The 21,384-nt window shown below is 38.3% G+C and overlaps 1 protein-coding gene across 1 annotated transcript in view; it reads right to left on the bottom strand.

The window, feature by feature from the left end:
• The window catches only part of Sema3c (semaphorin 3C), a 158,274-nt gene that overhangs the window by 75,614 nt on the left and 61,276 nt on the right, over positions 1 to 21,384 (bottom strand). The window contains exons 3-4 of the mRNA XM_036182788.1: positions 1,747 to 1,907; positions 604 to 666 (exon numbers count right to left, since the gene is read on the bottom strand). Coding sequence (XP_036038681.1) covers positions 604 to 666; positions 1,747 to 1,907 — 224 coding nt within the window. The remainder of the gene's footprint in view (positions 1 to 603; positions 667 to 1,746; positions 1,908 to 21,384) is intronic.

The following is a 21,384-nucleotide window of genomic DNA, read 5'->3' as shown; positions in this document are numbered from 1 at the left end:
AGGAATAGTTCCCATGGTATCTGGGAGTTACTCCAGACACTCACATTATCATTATTTTAGCGGCCTGCTGAGAATTCTGCAGGTCAGAGTCACTCGGAACAAGGTTTATTGGTTTAATCAATCATGAAAAGTGTCTGTATTAAATAATAAAAGCAAGGCAGGAAAGTTTAACCAGTCAGGAATTCTAAAGTTACATATGGTCTAAGAATTCCAGGCCCATCACATATACCTGTCCTGCCAAGGATCTCCAACACCACTAATCCCAGTCTGCTCTCAAGCCACATACACCTTACTAAGTAATTGGTGCATTTGTCTATGTGTGTTGGGGGGTGTGTGTGTGTGTGTGTGTGTGTGTGTGTGTGTGTGTGTGTGTCTGTGTCTGTGTGTGGTGTGTAGTATGAATGTGTGTGTGTGTGTGTGTGTCCGTTTGTATGTATGTGATTGTGTAAGTAGGATGCTGTGTGTATATGCATTGTGTGTTTGTATGTGGTGTGTGTGTGTGTGTGTGTGTGTGTGTGTGTGTATGTGATTGTGTAAGTAGGGTGCTGTGTGTATGTATAGTGTGTGTTTGTGTGGGGGTGTAAGCGTTCTTCAACTACTTACTGTAGGGTCTTTGCCAGCCATTTTGCATTCTTCAACTTTGATTGTTGATGCTGGCCAGAAAACCTGCTCGGGACGAGAAATAAAGTTTGTATAGTCTCATTCAGGTACACAGCAACCCAATACTCTTCATTTGCCTTTGACTACCTGATTTACCTTTAAATTGTTGCTATCTTTGTGTTTCAAAATTCCACTTTTACCTTCTGAATTCAAGTTATTGGGCTGTTATGTTATTATATAATCCACTTTTTGTTTATCCAATCAGTTTTTCTTTAACAAATCTTGTTCAGTTGTTCAGTAACACACACAAATTTATAATTGTGTATTTAAAAGTCATTATGAAGATAAATGTACAAAATGCAACACACCTTTTGCCATTTGGACTTATACTCTTACCACCTGTTTAATCTCATTATGAATCATGTTTATGTGTCTTTCTTAGTTGGATATTACCTTTGGTAAACAACACAGCCAGACTGAGATTTACTTAAACTAGGCCTCCATGTACCTCAACAATGTAACACATGAAATGAAACCAGTCTCCCTGAAGCACTGTTAGCATTCTAAGTCACTGCCGTTTTGGGTCACTTTGGGCAGAAAAGAATACATTTTGAGTTGTCAGCCTTTAATATAATAATGCAAAGTGCACTGCTTGTAACAAACATATATCGTTAACACAGTTTTTCTCTTTTACTCCATTGATGCTAAATTTTGCTTTCTTACTGTAAAAGAAGAATGATACATATAGGTTATGATTATTCAGATATCCATGCAGCGAACAGCCGTATTCCTCACACTCTGGATTACACATAGAAGACATGGTTCATCTTACTTTTCTAACCAGGATTTTCATGGTAAACTTCCCCCACTCACTTCTTTTTCTTCTCAGTAGATGAGTATACAAGGAGTGTTTTTCCATTCATTTTCAGAGTTCCAACTGATTTTTAAAACTTTTGAGACCAAATAGGAGGAATTGGACTAAATATATTTTTCAGCCATGAAGTAAAAAGTAACGTGTGTGTATGTGTGTGTGTGTGTGTGTTTCCAGTGTTTTCTGTTTTTCTATCTAATACATATTATTTCCAATGTATGAATTCTTTGAATACCTATAATGTCAAGATTTCCCTCATGAAATAACAAACTTACACTCAGAGGTTCTTGGCTGATGTTGTTGATGTTCAAGGACAGGATGTGGTCTTTGCTCCCCACATATATCCGGTCTTGGTCTTCATCCATTAGTAATATCCTGTAGTCTAACTGGTGGTGGGACAGACTGAAATACTCAGAGGTCTTGGTTTCTTGGAGCTCTGAAATAGTGAACAAGAAATGTTAAACAGAATGGGTTGGTGCTATAATTCCAAAATTTTATGGAAAGATTTATCAAAAGAGCAAAAATAAAATTATAAAACTTTCTTCTATGATAATAATGTTTCCACAGTGCTACTTATATCTTTAGTATGGCCAACAGCTTAAATGTGAAACTAGACTGAAGGCCCACTAAATAAAAGGCAACTCACACCTGGTACTGTAAACTTTGCCACCTACTTATGGCTTTAGAAGTTGCACGTTCTAGAGGAAAACCTAGTAATGTCCTTTCCCTAAACTAATGTAATTTCTAACTGTATGTAGGTAATGAGTGTAGTCTCTCTCCTTTTCAAATAAGCCTTTTACAAGAGATAGAGACCACCACAGAGATCCACAACTAGTCAGAATGCAGAGAATAAGTGTCCATGGGGTGTCTAATCCTAATTAATGCATCAGCAGTGCAGCCTCTCCACCTAAGGCACAGAAAGCGTTAGAGAAGAGGAGGAGGAAGGATGGTAGTACCCAGTGGATCAGGATGCCTATTGCTAGACAGTGCTGTCTAGAGCAGGGAAAACGCACCCTTGAGCTCGCAACAGTGTAGCTGCCTGAACAGGAGTGGCAAAATGACAACACTCACTGAGTTTCCAACATGAACTGAGGAAACTACACAAAGTTCTGCTGCTAGATGAACAGGGACTGGTAGTCAATGGCCGCCAAGAAAGGAAGAGCCAATCTCCTCTAGGGACAAGCTCCCACACAGAGTGTCCAATACAAAGCAAACATCCTTGGAGATATATATATATATATATATATGACATTAAATGGACTCTATAGGTTATGTATACGTGTGTGTGCATACATGCATGCATTAGTGTATATGCATACCTACGTATGTGCATGTGTTTGTATATACATATATGTGTGTGTGTGTGTGTGTGTGTGTGTGTGTATATTTAAAAAATAGAGATGATGAGACCATGAATTTAGAAGTAGAGGGCATTGGAGGAATTAGAGAGTGAGGGGTAGGGGAAGAAGTGATGTAGATGAAATATTCATATATGGACTTCTTAAAAAATTAGATTTAAAAATCAATCAATTTTAAAATAATGTTCGTTAACATATATATTTAATTATTGGCTTTCTGCTGAAAAGAATCAGCAAGTTAAAGTTCATGCTGACTCTATATGATTCAAAAATAATTCATACTTTCAGGAATTTTAAATTTATTAATGAAAGTCATTAGCCAATACAGTGAGTAGGAAGAGAACTCAATGGTATGGGAACTGTCTTCTTGTCAATATTTTATTCTCAGAGTCAGTACATTCACCATTTTAGCATCATCTCCAAATAACTCTAAACAACGATACATTCCTCTAGGTAATCTCCACTGCCTTAATGTGCTGTGCTTCAAGTCACTTGAAAACAGTAATTGCAGTATTTGTCCTTCAGGAGGCAGCATCATTGGATGACAGCATGCCTGTGAGTATAGCAGAAGCAAGGCATGGACTCAGGTATTTATGTCCTCAGAGTTGTGACCTCTCAGTGATCAGTGACTCCCGTTCATTCAGATTCTTTTAAATTGGGTATCTGAACTTTGAGAGTCGGGAAGACACCAGGATAATAAGAAAAGTCAATAGTCACAATGTATGTACCTTTCTCTGCAGGTTAAAAAGCTTCTCTGCAAAAGTTAACACCTCTATGCAGATGGTCCTAAATTCCACTGATCTTGTGTCAATGATTTTAAACAGTGACAAGCTTTGAAAGTGCATGCTTTCTAAGTTTCTGATTTCATGACATATTAATTCTAAATTTGTAGGCAAATAACCCAAGTCATATCTCTAGAATAGTTGTTACTGGCCATGGTTTGGCTTACAGCAAAATAAAAATGATAAAGATTCTTAGAGGAGGTCAAGAATCCCATTTGTGACCACCTGGACACACTTCATGATGCACAGACACACAGCTTTAGCCAGCATGTTCAGTTCTCCACTTCAGAATGTCCTCCATAATATAGTTCAACAGTTTTAGCCAATAATATGGAATGATAGCAAAATAGCATGTTCGGCTATGTTTAAAAATAAACAAACTAACATTCCTGTCTCTCCATTTCTTTTTCAGTAAATGAGTAGCAGTTTCATTTTGTTTCTATGATGTGTGTGTGTGTGTGTGTATGTGTGTGTGTGTGTGTGTGTGTGTGTGTGTGTGTGTGTGTAGAAAATCAGTTATTTCATCTTATGCTTCCATCTGACCATCCATCATCATCAAGAGAAGTGAAAGCAGGAACACAGGCAAGAACTGAGGCAGAGGCCGTGAAGTAATGCTGCTTCCTGGCTGCTGCTCCCTGGCTTGCTCAGCTGTCTTCTTTTTATATTTTTACATCTTAATTAAATACAATGACATCACTTCCTCCTTCCTTCTCTCCACCTCCTCTATTTCCCCTTCCAATCTCTCCCATGCATATCCAAATGAAAGCCTCTATGTCTTTGATTTTACATGTGTATATAAAATTATAAATATAATTATAAACATATGTATATCCACACATATTGCAACAATAACTTCTAATGAACAGCTTCTAATGAATGTTCTCAGGGAAACCAAATGAATTAATATATGGAGATATTTAAAATGAATGAGAATGTTAAAATTCATTGGAATTTAGTAATAGTAATATTCAATTTGGACCAATAATTATAGGAAAAACATGGAATAGCACAGTTGTAGGCCTACCTCATAACCAAAAGATCTCTAAAATTTTAGAAGCCTTGATGTGAGGCTTTCTTACTAACTGTCCTGTCTTTTGTATTTACAGTCCCTAACTGTCACCTCCTCACCCTGCCTAAGGTAGTTTATACATCACACAGTGTAGACAGTTGCTCAGATTCCTCCCCATTCCCCTGGCTTCCCTCCCACTTCCCTCCCTCCTTTGACTCTGTCACCATTTTGTTCCCAAATCTGCATGAAAATAAAGCCAGGAAAGTGGCCTTAGCTGGGAAATAACAACACTGAATTGCAGTTTTCCTCTACCTGTGTCCTCAGAAAGCCATCCCAGCCCTGAATTAGCCTCAGTGCCAGAGAGGGCAGTAACCACATCAACTAAAGGCCTTTCTGCTCCAAGGGTTTTAGCTGTCTTCTCTGCCCATAAAGCATCTTCAGATTTAATTATGTGTAGCCCACTGACAACTGACAGCTGTTAACCTGGAAGATTTACTTCACAACTGCCACTTTTGTGAAAGAAGCCTAGGGTATTTTGTTCAAATGCTACTTAAATTACTGTGAGTAGTGATAATTGAGCTTTGGGGCTGTGGGGGGAAAGGAGTGAGCTTTCAAAGCAATGAGAATTTTATTCATGAAAAGACCAACCCAAGACTCCATCGTTTCCTTCAGTGGAGATTCCACCTGAGAGGCTGTAGTGCAGAGGCTCTGCCACAAGCCCAGGAAATGAAGGATCTAATGATCTGACTGCAGTGAGGGAAGAACTCCCTGTTTTTAGGAAGAATTGCCTTTAAACAAGACAAAGAAGGAGGTCGACTTGCATTTCTTTTAAATGCTAGTGATAATAACATCTTTTTTTTTTTTTTTTTACAGCATCAGGGGTACGACATTGTTTCTCAGGCCACGCTGAAATGATTGGGAATTAACTTGGCTGAGGATACTGTATGCAGGGTTAGAAAACTCAGTGTCTCCACAAAGGGCAACATAGGTCTCCAAGTTCCTGGGAAAAAATCTCCTGGGAAAAAGCATTAAAAAACACATATTTCTGCCCTGATAGCCACATTATAGTAGATGTCTATGATGGAAAACTACTGTAATGCCTTTACGCCAAGGTTCTTTCAGGGATATTTTCCAGAATAGTATGCTTACTTAAGGTTTGCATGCTCAGATGAATGTTTCTGCATAATAGAAGCCATTGTGAGCCTTGAGAATTTAAGTGAAACTGGGAGGACAATAGGGTCCCCAGCAAGACAAGCTCCTCAGGCTGCAGCAGTTAAGGAAGGCATCATTACAGCACTGAGAACGTGGATCAGTGTATTGTGTAGTATGGCTGTCAGTAATACAATATTCCTAACTTAATCTTAATAATGGAGTGTTGATGGGGCCTTATAACTATATTGTTAAGAATCTCCTTCATTGAAAGTTTCATTCATATGTTCAGAGATGTGATCTTGGTAGAATGCATGAGGAACCTTTCATGAGTCCCACTTCCTTAGTAAGGGAGATCATTTACTCAGAATACTACACTCTCTGGTCTTTTATAAAGGTCCTGATTAGGTTAAGAATTACTGCACTGAAAATCAGTTTTTCTCTCTCTCTCTCTCTCTCTCTCTCTCTCTCTCTCTCTCTCTCTCTCTCTCTCTCTCTCTCTCTCTCAGTTAGAAGCAGATATAATGGTTACTCATTAATTACATTTAAAGCTCAGGCTGTGCTATCAGTGTATTTATTCAGCACATATTTATGGCTTGGTTAGCACTGTAGGCTTGATGCTTCGCTCAGATAGATGATGCAGGTGAGAAGATAAGCTTTTGTGATAATTTAAAACCTCTCCTTTGCTCTCTTCTTTTATGGAGCTAGCCTGCAGAAATATCTTGGAAGAAGCCTCTACTGAGACTCAGGCAGAAAGCACAGGGCAAATTTCAAAGCCTTGGGTGCTTTTGACCTTAGAGACAGTGATTCTGACAGGATAATGTCCTCTCCTGGATGTCTTATCTTAGAAAGATTTTAAGTAGAGAGGGGTTCATGATTCATCCTTTCCTGGAGGCTCAGTGTTTTGAAATGGGGCTACAAACTGAATTTTACCTGTCCCTTTAGGAAAAACCAGTAGATAAGGAGCTGAAAGGGCAGCCCGGTAAAATTATAGTTCTTAATTCCTAATGTAAACAGAGAACAGCAGGCAGGTTGTTAAAACCACATTTGCTCAAAATTAACAGCCCCAAAGAGTAGCCATCTGTGAGCTCATCAGTAGAGTAAGCACCCAGCCTTAAACACTCGCTGGATTCCTACTCAATGCTTCTGTATTCAGCCCTGATATGATTCTAGGACCTATGCAAAACCATTAACATTCAGGGAATTTCACTGGTCATCTCAAGCAAGGTCACAAGGTCACTAGTGGAAAATTTTCAAAGTAAGGATGGTTCTTAATCTGTGAGCAGAACCAGGTAGGCTTAACTTTCCGAAGCATAAAGACAAACCACATTTGGAGTTCTGGCATGTTCTTGCCCCTCAATGGGGTCTGTGCAGAATCTAAAAAAGCAGTAGAAATGCATCAGTGGCTTGAATTTCCTTTGTCACTTTGGAAAAGGCAGAGGACCAGACTGCAGGCAAATCTGTCACAGCTTAGTGATGGGGTTCTCCCTCCCCTGTGCCAGGCCCAGAGGCCTGATTCAGATGGTATGACAGGCATGGCTCATGCAGAAGATAAATGGGGGGTCTCTCATCTACGTTCTTTGATGGATGGGGAAGATTAGAGCAGAGACACTAAAGTGGCACATGGATGAGAAAGGGACGAAGGGACACAGCTCTATTCAGTGAGCCTGGCCAGGGAAAGGCAACCGTGACGCAAAATGGATTTCCCGGGCATTGCATAAGGGAGGAGGTTAACAAGCATACAGGAGCCTTTATGAAGCAGGACTCTCCCTCCAGTTTGCCACAGACAGACCCAGTCTGTGCCTGTTCTCCAAGCGTAATTACCAAGAATGCCCCTTTGATTCTCAAAACACTGCCATCGGCCAGTTCTATGCTCACTGTGCCTTAAAGCTCCCACTTCATAACTTTCTCAAATGCCATTCTGTTACATCTGGAACCAAGGCCTTCAAGGCCCTGTGTGAGCTAGCTAGATCACCTCACTGTAACCTCAGTCAGCACTACCTGTGTCTCTTCTTTGTATTCTGGCCCTTCTTGCCATCTATGTTTTTATTTTTTTCCACATCTTCAAACCTGTCTTGCTTGTTTGTGTCTCATGTTCTTCATGATCACAAGATTTTCCCAACTGCATAACTCAAACAAGAATTTGAAGATAATTTAAGCAGGGCAGAGTTACTAAAGCTGACTTGACACCAAGAAACCCTGTCTTGAAAAACAAACAAACAAACAAACAAACAAAAAACCACTGCCTTAAGTTTTCAGATCAGGACTGTCTTGAGTTGCTGGTATTTCCTTCTTTCCCTTCTGGGCTTTATCTCTTGCAGAACATTTGCAAAGGTTCAGAATACCATGTTTGGAAGTTAGAAGATGACTCAGTACCAACTGTTAAAATAGACTTTGTCTTCCCAATGTAAGATTCTGAATATGAGACAAAGTCTTTGCCCATTCCCATTATTTGTTTCTGCTAATCAATCTAAGCCATTTTAATGTCTGTAATCTACTACTTTAGTCATGAATCATTAAAATGAGAAAATACCATCATGTTTTAGAAAGTGAAGGTTTTATTAAAGAAGTTATGAAGAGGTATAGTGTGTCTGCGGAACAGCACGGGGAGTATCAACTTTGCAGTCAGTCGCTGGTGCTGAAGGGTTTCACATATCACACCCCCTATTTTACCCCTATGCCTTCAAAGCAGCCTCTAGAAAATTCAAGAAAGAATGATATCATTTAGTGGGAGGGTTGAGATTGGCAGTTTACCACAATCTAGAATCTTGGAGGAGATAAGCCCCTTAGAGCAGGTTAGCCCTAAGCATGGTCATGAAGGGTTATCTAGATTAGGTTAATTGAGCTAACTGGGCTGATTTGTACTGAATAGGGAGAACCATAATAGGGGCTGTGTTTCCCCACTGAATTAAAGGAACAGCCATCTTTCTACCTCCCAGCTGTGGGTGAGTTGGGACTAGAAGTCTCCTCCTGCTGCCTTGCCTTTCCTGCAACAATGGCATATTTTCATTTAAACTGTTAAGTCAAGCTATTTCTTTCTCCTTTAATTTGCTCTTTTGTATTAAAAGTAATACAAATAACTAAGACATTTAGTAGCCAAAATGAGCTCTTATGCTCCCTGCATCAATAAAATAACTATGAAAATAATTCGTTCTACACTGATTCCAAGTATCGCCCATTACAAATATTTATTTTCATCACTACGGAATATCTGGAAGTCTAGTATACTTTTTATTTTTATTTTTGAGTCTCATAGGAATGAAAAATATTTCTAAAACCTTTTCATATATATACATATTTAATTAAAACTGTGTATTTTCTTCAAAATAAATGAGGCTATACCAAAGAACAAGACTTTATTTTCCTACCTAAACCATATTGTATTTCTGCTTTCTGCTTCAATTCAATAAGGAATCTTAACTGTTTTTTTTTTTTTTTTTCTTTTAAGCTCACTTAGGAGGTTTGAAAGATATTAAGCACAAATTTTAGGTTCCTCGTTGGGGAGTCAATGGTGAGGATCACTGGAGGTAAAGAAGATTCATTTCTCGACATGCCTTCAGAGACTCTGAGCTAGCGGGAAGTGACTTCTGGGAAGGAGATTCCAATCTGAACCTGTCCCTAAACTGTGGAAGGACAGCATGTAGATACTGAGCCATCAACACTCATCATGCTTCTCGATCAGAAGACACCTGTCTCAGAGCACCCAGTCAAGACATAAACAAAGGAACAAACTTGTAAATGAGTTAGCGCCTCCCCATAACACCTGCTTCCTACTGTTCTAGACACCTCTGCGGATGGTGCCAGAGCAAGATGGTCAGAAAACAGTGGTCCCAAGGTGATCATCAAAGAAGCAGCATGATAACAAAGACAAAAAGGAAGTTATACAATTACAATTGGAAATTGCTTTAATGAGTTGACCTCATTGAATGTAATATGCTCTTATTATATTTGCTTATATACAGTCTTAAAGATTTGTAACACATTTATTCATGCTGTTATTTTTAAAAGGAATTAATGAACAATTACTATTAAGATCACAAAAGAAGTCGTGTAAAATATGAGTATTCAAAGTTTTTGAGTTGTGGGACAAACCCAATGGCAGGGAAAATAGTTGAAGCAGTGTGTGTGCATTGGGCAGGAATGAGGACTGGAGCTGGGTCTTGTGGTGAACAAATACTAGAAAAGAAACATGACGCTCCCTCCCATGTTCCACTGTAACAACATCTGCAAAGATTCTTACTGCCTCATTTATCATTTGTCTATAACAATTTGTTGTTTGCCGTGACTTGTTGGACCTCCCTGGACACATGGCAACTTTTGAGTGGGAACTTCTAAGGAGAAGACTTCCTAGCAGTAAAAGTAAGACTTCTCACATACAGGTGAGTCTGCCAGGTTTACTTTTACCAAAGTCTTTCGTAGTTTTTGCCACAGGTTTCTGCACAAAGCCTGTATTATTTACACATAACGCATCTGGCTCTCTACTCAATAAGTTATTACTTGAAGCACATCCATTTCACCTTTCAACAGATCGATTATTGAGTCAATGGATTAGAACAAAATATCTAAACAAAGAAAGCCTTGATGTCTGCAAAGAAGACAGTCTGGGAGTGAACCACAAACACTGGGAACAAGATGATTCAGGAATCCCACTGAACAAAGACTAAGATTTCCTGATTAGACAGGAAAAAATACTTGACTTTTCTTCATTCGACAAATATTGCTGAGCCATTCTCAACACTAAGGCCCACAATATTAAACACATAAAATGAAGTAAAAGACAAAGAAGTTTAAAGACAAGGATAGCTGCCTTTTATTAGGGCCCAGGAAGTGTCTGGCAAACCTTGACCTGAAGACAAATAAAGTGAAAAGCATTTCCTGGAGAGCACTCAGCGCTTGGGAAGAAACTTTGACTGGATGAGGAAGAGTCAAACAATGGTCTAGTTTGTTTAGGATTGAAAAGACAATTTGGGTTGGATGTTCTAGTCAGAAGAATGGATCCAACAACATGCAAAAGAAAATCTACACGTTTCTGGACTGTCAAAAACAGCCTGAAAAGATGTAAACTCCTAAATGCCAAACCCAGGTTGCTGGATTGTTCCCAAGTCACTTACAATATTTAAAACAACAAAAACTGTGAGAAAGTGTAGGATAATCATGTACGAAGTTTTAGAAAGGCAGTTTTAACTAATAAAGAGGTTGGGAGAGAATGTTTTTGATTCAATATTAAGAGCATAGAGAAGAATGAAGGTATGTGTATGCCAAGATTATTGTACATCAGCAGAGAAATAAATATACGTAGAAAATAACTGGAAATTTTTGACCTATTAATAAGTTGCTTGATGATTTGCCCAACTGCAAATGAGGACTAATTAAGAGGCCTTCTGGTGTTCTGCAAGCTCACAGATGTTTTATTACTGTCCAGTTAAGGCTCAGGATGTGTGAGCTTTCTGTACAAACTACTGGGCTGTACATATAATCTCCAGCAAACAATTGAACTACATGAAGAAGGAAATGCAAATTACTAACTGGAAAGAAGCTACACACTGCCAAACGTTCTCTATCTCTAATTCCTTCAGAATGATGGAGGACCACCCAGTTTTTAGTAGGTTTGATTACTCAGGACTCAACAGCCTAACTCTCCCAACCACTGCAAATTCTTGAACTACTGTTTCATTTGATATCTTTTAAAGCCCATTTTTAGCTTGAGTACGGGAAAAATATAATAAACTGTATATTGTACCACCTAAAATGTAAAGGGCCAGACATTATGAACAAAGATATGTGGAGATATTTTCTCTAAAGTGACAGCTATTTTATCTAAATATTATTTAGTTCAGTGTGACTCATTGTTTAACCAAGTTATTGCACTTGGCTTCAAAACAAGACCCAAGTTTGGAAAAGCCGCAGAGAAGTTCACTTTATCTGAAACACATTGGTCAGTCTACAATGCACAGCCCTGTTCCCCTGCTGGCTTCTGTCTGTCTGTCCTGACACAGGAGAGAACTGAAGATCAGTAACCATAGCAGTCTTTAGTGCTCATCCTTGGGAGTGTGCTTCACAGTCATGAGACTGCCTTTGGATTCAAGAGAACAGTGAAGAATCCACAAACATCTCCTGTGATTTAAAGCCTCATTATCACACGTCTACCCCCCATACCCACACTCTTCATGATGTCATGAGCTTTCCCTTTCCTGCGTGCTATACTGGGAAACCATTTGGTTTTTCCTTTCACGGGTTGGCATTTGAGATGGTACCACTCAGTGTCTCACAAAAGGACATCAGTATTGTACTTCTTTGTTTTGCTTGGGAAACATAATATTTATCATTTTTGCATGTGCGTCAAGGAGAAAAGCAATGACTCAAAGTTTATTTTACAAAATGCTGCCACCTTCATGATATAAACATTAGCCATGACTGTCTTTTAATTTTCAACATACAAGTGGGAATAAAGCACAACTCAAAAGTGGTAGAAATAAAGCATATACAAAAGAGGATATGACAAGTACCAGAAATTATAACTTTAGTGTGAATGCTAATGAAGTAGGGTCATACTTTTAACATGTAGAGATGTTTTATTCCATTTACCTATAGCCATTTTAATCTATGAATCTCAAAAGGCAAAATGAATTTTATTAATCAAAACAGTGGGTTTAAATAGCTGAGATGGGTTGCTTTGTACCAAACCTTAAGTGATCTAATGGGATAAAGTCGAGCAAGCCACCTCTGTACAGCCGGAGGAACAGGCAGATGCAAGTCTAGTAAGGTGTTTGCCTCTGGTTTATTTTCATCAAAGACAAACACATTGTACTTCCCCAATTTAAAATATATTGAAAGCTTTGTTATTTCAGAGAAATATTATGTGAAAACAACAAAGACTGCCTTTAAAAGACATCATGGAAAGTTAAGTTTTAGACAATCCAAGTTTAAAATCAACTTATTCAAAAACATACAGATAAATGGATTTTGTTTCTAATCTAATGCATTTTCCTGGAACAAAGTCTGGCTTATGAAGACAGATCTATCCACAGATCTTGGCTCTGCATTTGGCTAGCTAGCTATGTGGCTTTAGGCAAGTTATTTAAACTGTGAGTGCTTAAGCATCCCTACCTGAAAGATGGAGATAAAGCCTGTCTTCTAGAACCGTGGAACTAATTGAGTGAGAAAGTGAGAAGGACCGCAGCCTTGTAGTTGTAGATCATACTTAGCAGAGGGTCTTCACATTAAGATGGGAGTTTCACTTTATTTTTTATTTTTATTTGTTTATTTTTTTGGTTTTTTGAGACAGGGTTTCTCTGTGTAGCTTTGCGCCTTTCCTAGATCTAGCTCGGTAGACCAGGCTGGCCTCAAATTCACAAAGATCCGCCTGCCTCTGCCTCCCGAGTGCTGGGATTACAGGTGTGCGCCACTACCACCCGGCTGAGTTTCAGTTTTAAATAAGCTATTTCTGCACAGTTTGGGCTTTATAGTATTTACCTAGAGTTGTTTTAGTATTCATTATACTAGAGAAAAATTGGTGTAATAATGTCTTATTTTTATTAAGGTGCAGTCTATCAATACAAGTAATTATAACACCTCAAAATTCTAACAAAAATAGTTCTTAATTCCAACATAAAAATAGATGTGAAAAATAGAAACCATTTCCCTTGATTTTACACAATTTCCCTATGCTGAACTGCTACTCATATGACCAAATTTGTATTAGCAATCTATCCACCCCAAATGCCTATATTCTCTAATAATATTTGACATGCAGTGTCCTATCTAACCTCCACAATAATCCTATTAACTTGATCTTGGAAAGTGAGGGGAATCTTGGGAAAATATTCCTTTGTTCTCTGTGGAAGGTGAGAACACGCTGGGCCAAGGGCCTTGGCCTCCTTCACTGCCCTGAGTGTAACTTTGGTTTTCAGATTTCAATGCACAGGAGATATGCAAATTGCTTACAAAAATACAATAAAATTTCTTAGCTGTAGTTAGAGTTTTCCTTCCTGGCCCAGTCAGGACAAATCTCTCTTACCTGCCAGTCCCACAGTCGCTCAGACCCAACCAAGAAAGCATACAGAAACTTACATTGTTTAGAAACTGTATGGCTGTGGCAGGCTTTTTGTTATCTACTTCTTCTATCTTAAATTAACCCATTTCTGTTAGTCTATACTTTGCCACATGGCTTGTGGCTTACCAGTGTCTTTACATGTTGCTTTTCATGGCGGTGGCTGGCGGTGTCTCTCCCCAGCCTTCTACTTCCCAGAATTCTCTTTTCTCTTGTCCCGCCTATACTTCCTGCCTGGCCATTGGCCAATCAGAACTTTATTTACACAGAGTGATATCCACAGCACTTCCCCTTTTCTTTTTTTATTTAAGGAAGGTTTTAACTTTTACATAGTACAATTACATATAACAAAACAATTATCAAGCAAGAATTACAGTTACAATATTAAAGAAGATATCCTATCTATCTTGTATTTGTGAGTCTAAGGTTTTATATCTAACTTATCTTTTATCATAACTGAGGAAATTATAACTATCTAGTCTTCAACCATATCAAAGACCTCAGAAGGATATAATATTACCTGAGAACCAGGAGAAGGATGTAAGCATTATTCAGGAGTCTTGTAAGAGTAGACAGAGACAGCTGGCAGCCTGGACAGTCACCTAATGTTCCTTTGTAAAGTTGGGGCATTTGTCTTTAGCCCACAGGGCTAGAGTCTCTCCATCACTTCTCTCAATGTCCTGTAGAATGTCTGGCACTTTCCTCTGCAAAGCATGAACCTGAAGGACCATTTTGTCAAGCAAAGTTTAGTGGTCACCTTTCTATGGGTCCTGCATGTCCAGTCGATCAAGCAGTCCAGGCAAGAACAGTTTCTTGCCCAAATGGCTATTTTTGCAAAGGTGAAGATAAGATATGAAGTGTCTTCAATGCCCATCCTCCTCTCTGAAGTAAATCGGTGTTGCCAGGAGCAAACACGTCTCATTGTCCAGAAAGTCTAAATTTTAAAAGTATTTTAAATGCCATATTCTGTAGGTCTTTGAAGTATTTGAAGATTACCTATCTGTCTGAAATATCTCTATGTTTACCTAGAAGACTTAACTACCATGGCTATGAGTATGATTATCATAGATGACTAATTATCAATCTATTTTTAATTATCCATTACAATTTAAAATGAGCTATATAAACATAATACCTTAAATAAGAGTAGAAATATACACACAATATAACAAAATTAACTTTAAGTTTGTATTGATAGACTAAAATCTATACCAATGTAAAACATTTTAAACAAGTTGTTGCTCTTTAGAAGTAAGTTTCCTAATCTACCCTTTTATCCTATTATATCTATATCATATCCCCTTTTCTTCTTTAGAAAGAGATCTCATTTAAAATCAACCTGCTTTAAATAAAAATATTGGTGTTTTTTTTTTTCTGTCCCATATCAGAGGGCTCTTTTGATTTGGGACATAAGAATCTCTTAACTTTTTTTTTAGCAATATGTCTGGGTTTAGAGAAGGAGTGAGCCAATTCCATCTCCAAAGCCAGCTTGATAATTTTGGGAATGTGGGTGCTGTGGATATCACTCTGTGTAAATAAAGTTCTGATTGGCCAATGGCCAGGCAGGAAGTATAGGCGGGACAAGAGAAAAGAGAATTCTGGGAAGTAGAAGGCTGGGTAGAGACACCGCCAGCCACCGCCATGAAAAGCAACATGTAAAGACACTGGTAAGCCACAAGCCATGTGGCAAAATATAGACTAACAGAAATGGGTTAATTTAAGATAGAAGAAGTAGATAACAAAAAGCCTGCCACAGCCATACAGTTTCTAAACAATGTAAGTTTCTGTATGCTTTCTTGGTTGGGTCTGAGCGACTGTGGGACTGGCAGGTAAGAGAGATTTGTCCTGACTGGGCCAGGAAGGAAAACTCTAACTACACTTAGCGATGAAAACAGCTTTTTCACAAGGAGGTACTTACAGGATCTTCTCAGAGCTGTGTGTTGACCTTATCAACCTAGCTTGGGTGTCAAGGCCACTCTTAGTCTGCCTAGGTCCTCCCAGGCTGGTTTCCTTTACAGCATTCAGAGCTCAGTGGTGTCTACGTGAAGAGACCTCCTCAATCTCTCATGTAGGGAACTACTCTGATACTGCACTCTACCACAGACATATTTTACTGCCTTCATTTATTTTACAAAAGTGATTTGAGGTAAAATTGGTGTCAGTGCGTGATTAGCAGAATATTCATTAGAAGTACACATTTTTGAGCTGTGATCACATTGCTGCACATTTGAAACCAAGATCCATTAAAATGTTGTTTTCCTTCCTAAAATTTGGGATCACTGATAATTTCCAGTTGTCAACTTTCCTCATTCCTTGAGGAGGCTGGCACAGTCTCAGCAACATGCAAGATAGAAATGAGGCAGCATCAGAAGCTCTGTGGACAGGGCAGACGCCTTCCCTGACAAGCTCCTTCCTCTGGGCTGTTCATAAGAACTCTGCATAGAAGAGTGATTGACAAGTTCATGATGCAGTCAGTGATCTGAGCTTCAAAACTGCTCTCCTGCAGAACATCCAGTGTTTACATTTTATTTTTTAAAATAATTTACTTACTTTATTTTACATGCATTGGTGTTTTTGCCTGCATGTCTGTAGAAGGGTATCTGATCCTCTGGAATTGTAGTCATAGATAGTTTTGAGCTGCCATGTGGGTGCTGGGCATTGAATCCTGGTCCTCTGGAAGTGCAGTCAGCGATCTTAAACACTGAGCCATCTCTCTAGCTCCTATATTTTATAATCTTAAGCCTCTCACCTCTTTTTACAAAGCTCACCTGGCAAATTTTCCTGTAATACTACCAATAACATTAGTGGACAAAATATTTCCCGTATATTGCTTTGGAAGACTCTACAGGAAATATCATTTATCTTATCTTTGTTATACTCTTTTAAGGTATAGAATAGTCTACAATGTGGGCCCGTGATCAAAGTGTACTTGCTTGTGTAACTAGCAGTTACTTCTATCTTGGGAGCTGAATTTGCATATTGATTAAGTAGGGATAGTGACATTATCCATCTCTCAAGCTTGCCCCCTTATAAAGTAAGTCATCCAATTAAAGTAGAGCGGGTGCAGTTGCACCACACTGTTCAGAACAGTGTGACCACTGTCTTTATCCTCATTCAAGCAACAGTTAATGCTCCTCAGAGAGGTCAAACATCCACAGTGTCATACATCTGCTAAACACTGCTGAGGAAAGAGAATGGAAAGGCTGTCTTCGTAACACATGTGATACTCGAACATACCACTCGGATGTTCTAGAAGGGCTGTATAAACCCATTCTGACCTCTTCCCATTGTAGCACACGCCTACAAAACCCCTATACTCAGAGTGAATGACACACATCATATCCATATTAGGCAAAATAGGTTCATTTATCTACACCTGTGGGTAGACTTTAACGTGGTACTGCATTTATCTTAGAAAGTCTCAAATACTTTAAGAGACTGAATGATTATATCTGTTTAATGAAAATTACCTAAACTGACCTTGATAAAGTCTTTAATTTTCTATTCTATTTCGGAATGGGAAAGAAAAAGAACAGAAAGAGCAATTTGTCTCTAGCCTCAGTGTTGTCTGGCTAAGTATTTTTATTTTTCTAGGCAGAAAATTTAAGGCCAAGGCAGTGTAAGCTACTCTCAGATGATCTGTGGTAAAGGGTAAATGTTTTAGGGCCTTTGTTTCAATTCTGTAGCACACAGTAAAAGTACATTTTTTAGGTCAATGAAAAATTTAACATTCAGCCATCCAAATACAAGCCCAAATCTCTTAACTCTGGAGTTTGTATTTTTGCCTAACTGCCATTCTGAAGAAATACTCTGTTTGTCTGTACTTACTGTCTACGGACTAGTAACAACGGTGGCACTCTGTCAAATATAGAAATCCAATAACCTCGGCATTAAAGGTTTTGGGCTGTCTTTCTCTTCCCAAAAATTTTAAAAGCAACCTCACTTAGACCCCACTTTTCACTTTTCACTAATTTATTCAGCACTGTGTTCAGTTAAATAAAAATCTGATACTGAGAAGTCTGCACAAAGGGTTAAAGAGCCAGTAGGAGAGCCATGGAGCCAGTGACTGCCAGTGCACACCTGCATAATGCCTGATGTTGCTCGGATGTGGAGAGGCCATGCTCCACCCTCCTGAACACCGAGCACACTCAGACAAGGACTATGAAACACAGGTGTAACACCCACCTCGGGGCTAGAACCAGCTTTTCACCTTTGGTCAGGTCATCTAAGCCTCAACTTCAGTTATGTTTAAATGAAGGGCCTGGCATAAATAACAAAGTTCAAAATAATGTAAATACCAAAGTTTTACTATTGTATTTTTCTATGATTTTAGAAACATTAAATCTTTCTTTAAACTTACTACAATGTAAATGTTGAGTTCTTTCTATAATTTTATTTATATTGTACTCTTTGTTTCTGACGTTATTGTCTTTCCTATACATGGTATTAACTTTGCTGTCCAAGGCACAACTACATGATTCTTGAGTGATGGTTATTATGTAAATGCAGCTAAATATAAATGTATGTATTTCTAGTTACTTTGATTTGATATTAAACATAAGAATTAACCCAAATAACTAAATTATAGAATGATAAATATAAAACTATTTCAAGCTACTTGTCTTCTACAATTTGACAGGGACCATGCTCTCTCTAGTACCTTCATAACTGAAATTGAAACATTAAGTTTAAACTTGACAAGATTACATAGTCCTGACTACAATTTTCTACATACAAAGAGTGCAATATTTCATAAGTTGCTCCTCTACTTACTCTGTCACAGTACAGAACACCAAATGGTTTAAAAGTTGATTATTCAATGATAACTTTACTGCCTTCATGCCTCCATAGATACTGAATAAACTCAAGCTCAGTCACATCAGTGGGCAGGCACTATGCTCCACTCTGCCAAATATTCATTCCCTTAACATATCTGGAAAAATTCAGTTTCTTCTTGTATTAGACTAAAATAAATTCGCAGTCCCCTCTGTTTTTATAGTTAATGATATTTTATTTGTCACAGCATTAAAATTTTATTTCTCTGAAATATCTTTAGAAACAGACAAAACCAGCAGAGCCTAACATTTTCCTCTAAGGAGGCTTTCTTTCTCCATCCTTCTCTTTATCTCATTCTTCATCTAGTGTCCCTTCCCCTCTGTACAATTTATGCAGCCATGTACTCCATAGAGAATTGTCATTTTACATGCAGGGCTGTTGACAATTTTTGCTATAGAATGTAGATCAAGGAGTTCTGTCTTTTTCTAAATCTGGAAGTTCTTTCTTAAAACTAAATTAGTCTTTTACGCCGGAGTTGATAAGTTCACTCATAAACCCACTTCAGCACCCTTCCCTCCTCAGGTTCCACAGCAACACATGTTTCTTAATGCAAGAGATGTTACTGCCTGGTAACCCAGCTTTTTGAATGTCATCTGAAGCATCATTTTGCAGCTAAACTTCTAAATTTAGCCTTGAGTTTGTCTACTTAATTCTACCTCGAGTGGATAATTGCTCAATCTTCTACACTAATCTTCTTTGCTATTCTTCAGGAAAATAAATCCAAGATTATTTATTTGACCTTCATTGTATATCACTTATAATGAAATTTTTCCACTTAGAATTTCACACCACAGAAGTTGTATCACCGACTTTTCATAACTGCTGAAATTAATTAAATTTCATTCCTTTGCTGAGTAGAGACATAAAAATTACCATTGATGAAAAAAATTTCCCTTGATTTTAAAGGTTTAGTATTTTATTTTCAAATAGATAGACTGAATGATATTTGATCGCAACTTTTTCCTCGTGAATAATAAAATTTATTATCATAATGATGGGTGCTGTTAAATGCAGCAGAAATTATTCCACCTTTTCAAGAAAGATGCTCAAGACAAGAAAGGTACACAGATGTGAAGCTGCATTTGAAACATGCTGAGCTGGTGAAAATACAGATTAGAATTTTGTTTTGGAAAGACAAGTATGATAAAGACCGAAATGTGAAAATTCATACGACAAACTATCTAAAGCATGATACTTAAGGTCATTCTCATGGTCTTGAGATATGTGAAAACATTTCATATAGAGAGAACATAAGACAGAGGTAAAGCCTGTCCACTTCAGCTTGCTGTGACTTGCTTTTCCATGCCTCTGAAACCTTAAATTCTTATTCTTACCACTCCAAAGTAGAGTTGCTGGAGCAGCTAATCTGAGCACAAGGGGCAGTGTTAGCGTTTCTTCTCCACTCAGCCACTAACAGATTCAGATGAGCTCCTTCATCAGAGCCCTTGACTGGGTGTCTGCAAGAAGGTCCCATGAAGTCAAGACCCTGTCCTTCACCAGCTCTCCACAGCACTGTTACAAAAGGCATCTTAATCCCTGACCTTATTCGTGTTACTGGTTTGAAATGCTGTGTCTTATCTTTCTGTACAGTAGCTGGTGCCACTTGCTATCCACACATATATTCTGGAGATAGTGGGAACTAGAGAGAAAACTTGTTTCTGATATCCTATCAGTGAAAAATAATGTTTTATTACCTATAATAAAAACTCAAGTGTGCTTTGAAGAAATTATTTTGCTCTAATTCATATGGTCTGGTAGTAACTGAGAAATTATAGAGAATAATCTTGGACAAACATGCTTGTGCTTATAGAGATTCTTTTTGATTAAAAATACACACACATACATTCTCTCTCTCTCTCTCTCTCTCTCTCTCTCTCTCTCTCTCTCTCATCACTCTCAGTTATTATGGAACATTATATCAGCCCAAACAAAACACTCTGAACTAAAACAATAAAAAGTCATTCAAGAGTTTCCATCTGTCTGTCTCCGGCTGAGGTGATCATTGGAGCAAACCTCACATGAACTTGAGCAAAAAGGTAGATTATGGGTATGCATAAAAAGGGAGCGCTTACATCCCTTCCTACAACCATGCTTTAGAGAGCATCCATTCCCTTATGCCACATTCATGGGATGATGTTCAAGAGTGGGATCAGATCTCCTCTTAGAAAGCCTGCAGTCCTGAGTTGTAGCTGAGTTCCAAGACCCATTCTAAGCTAGAAACGAACCTCTTAGATGTCAGCTACTGCATTAGTCCAAAGTTCTTGGCTATGGCTGGAGGGCACCAATGTTGGAAACGGCCACCTAGTGTTTTCATAAATGGTTCCTGCTATCTGGTAATTCAAACATTTTTTTTCTTCATTATAATGGCAGGAAAACCTTGAACACTCAAGCAGAAAAAGTGCTTATGTTTTGAATTCTGATGATTTCCTGGGCTGTGGATATGTGGCACACTACTGCAGCTCCTGGTCTGTCATGTGATTGTGAAGTTAAATAACCAATTATGCATTTCATTTTAAAGCAGGATTTGAGCTATATCATTTCCCAAATTGCAGTGTGAGTGTTCTAAGCATGTTTAAGTCAAGCTAGGCTTAGAGCTATATATGATGCTCATCAGGCTGGGTACACTGACTTAGGACACTCTCAACTTCCAGTGAGTTTTGTTGAATTACACCCATTTCTTAATTACACTACCATTGCTACTGTAAAGTCCAGTCAGTTGGATGCTTATC

Source organism: Onychomys torridus, chromosome 3 (genome assembly GCF_903995425.1).
Source record: "Onychomys torridus chromosome 3, mOncTor1.1, whole genome shotgun sequence".
Classification (NCBI taxonomy): Eukaryota; Metazoa; Chordata; class Mammalia; order Rodentia; family Cricetidae; genus Onychomys; species Onychomys torridus.
The sequence above is the reverse complement of the archived record's forward strand: the minus strand, read 5'-3'. Positions and strand labels throughout refer to the sequence as shown.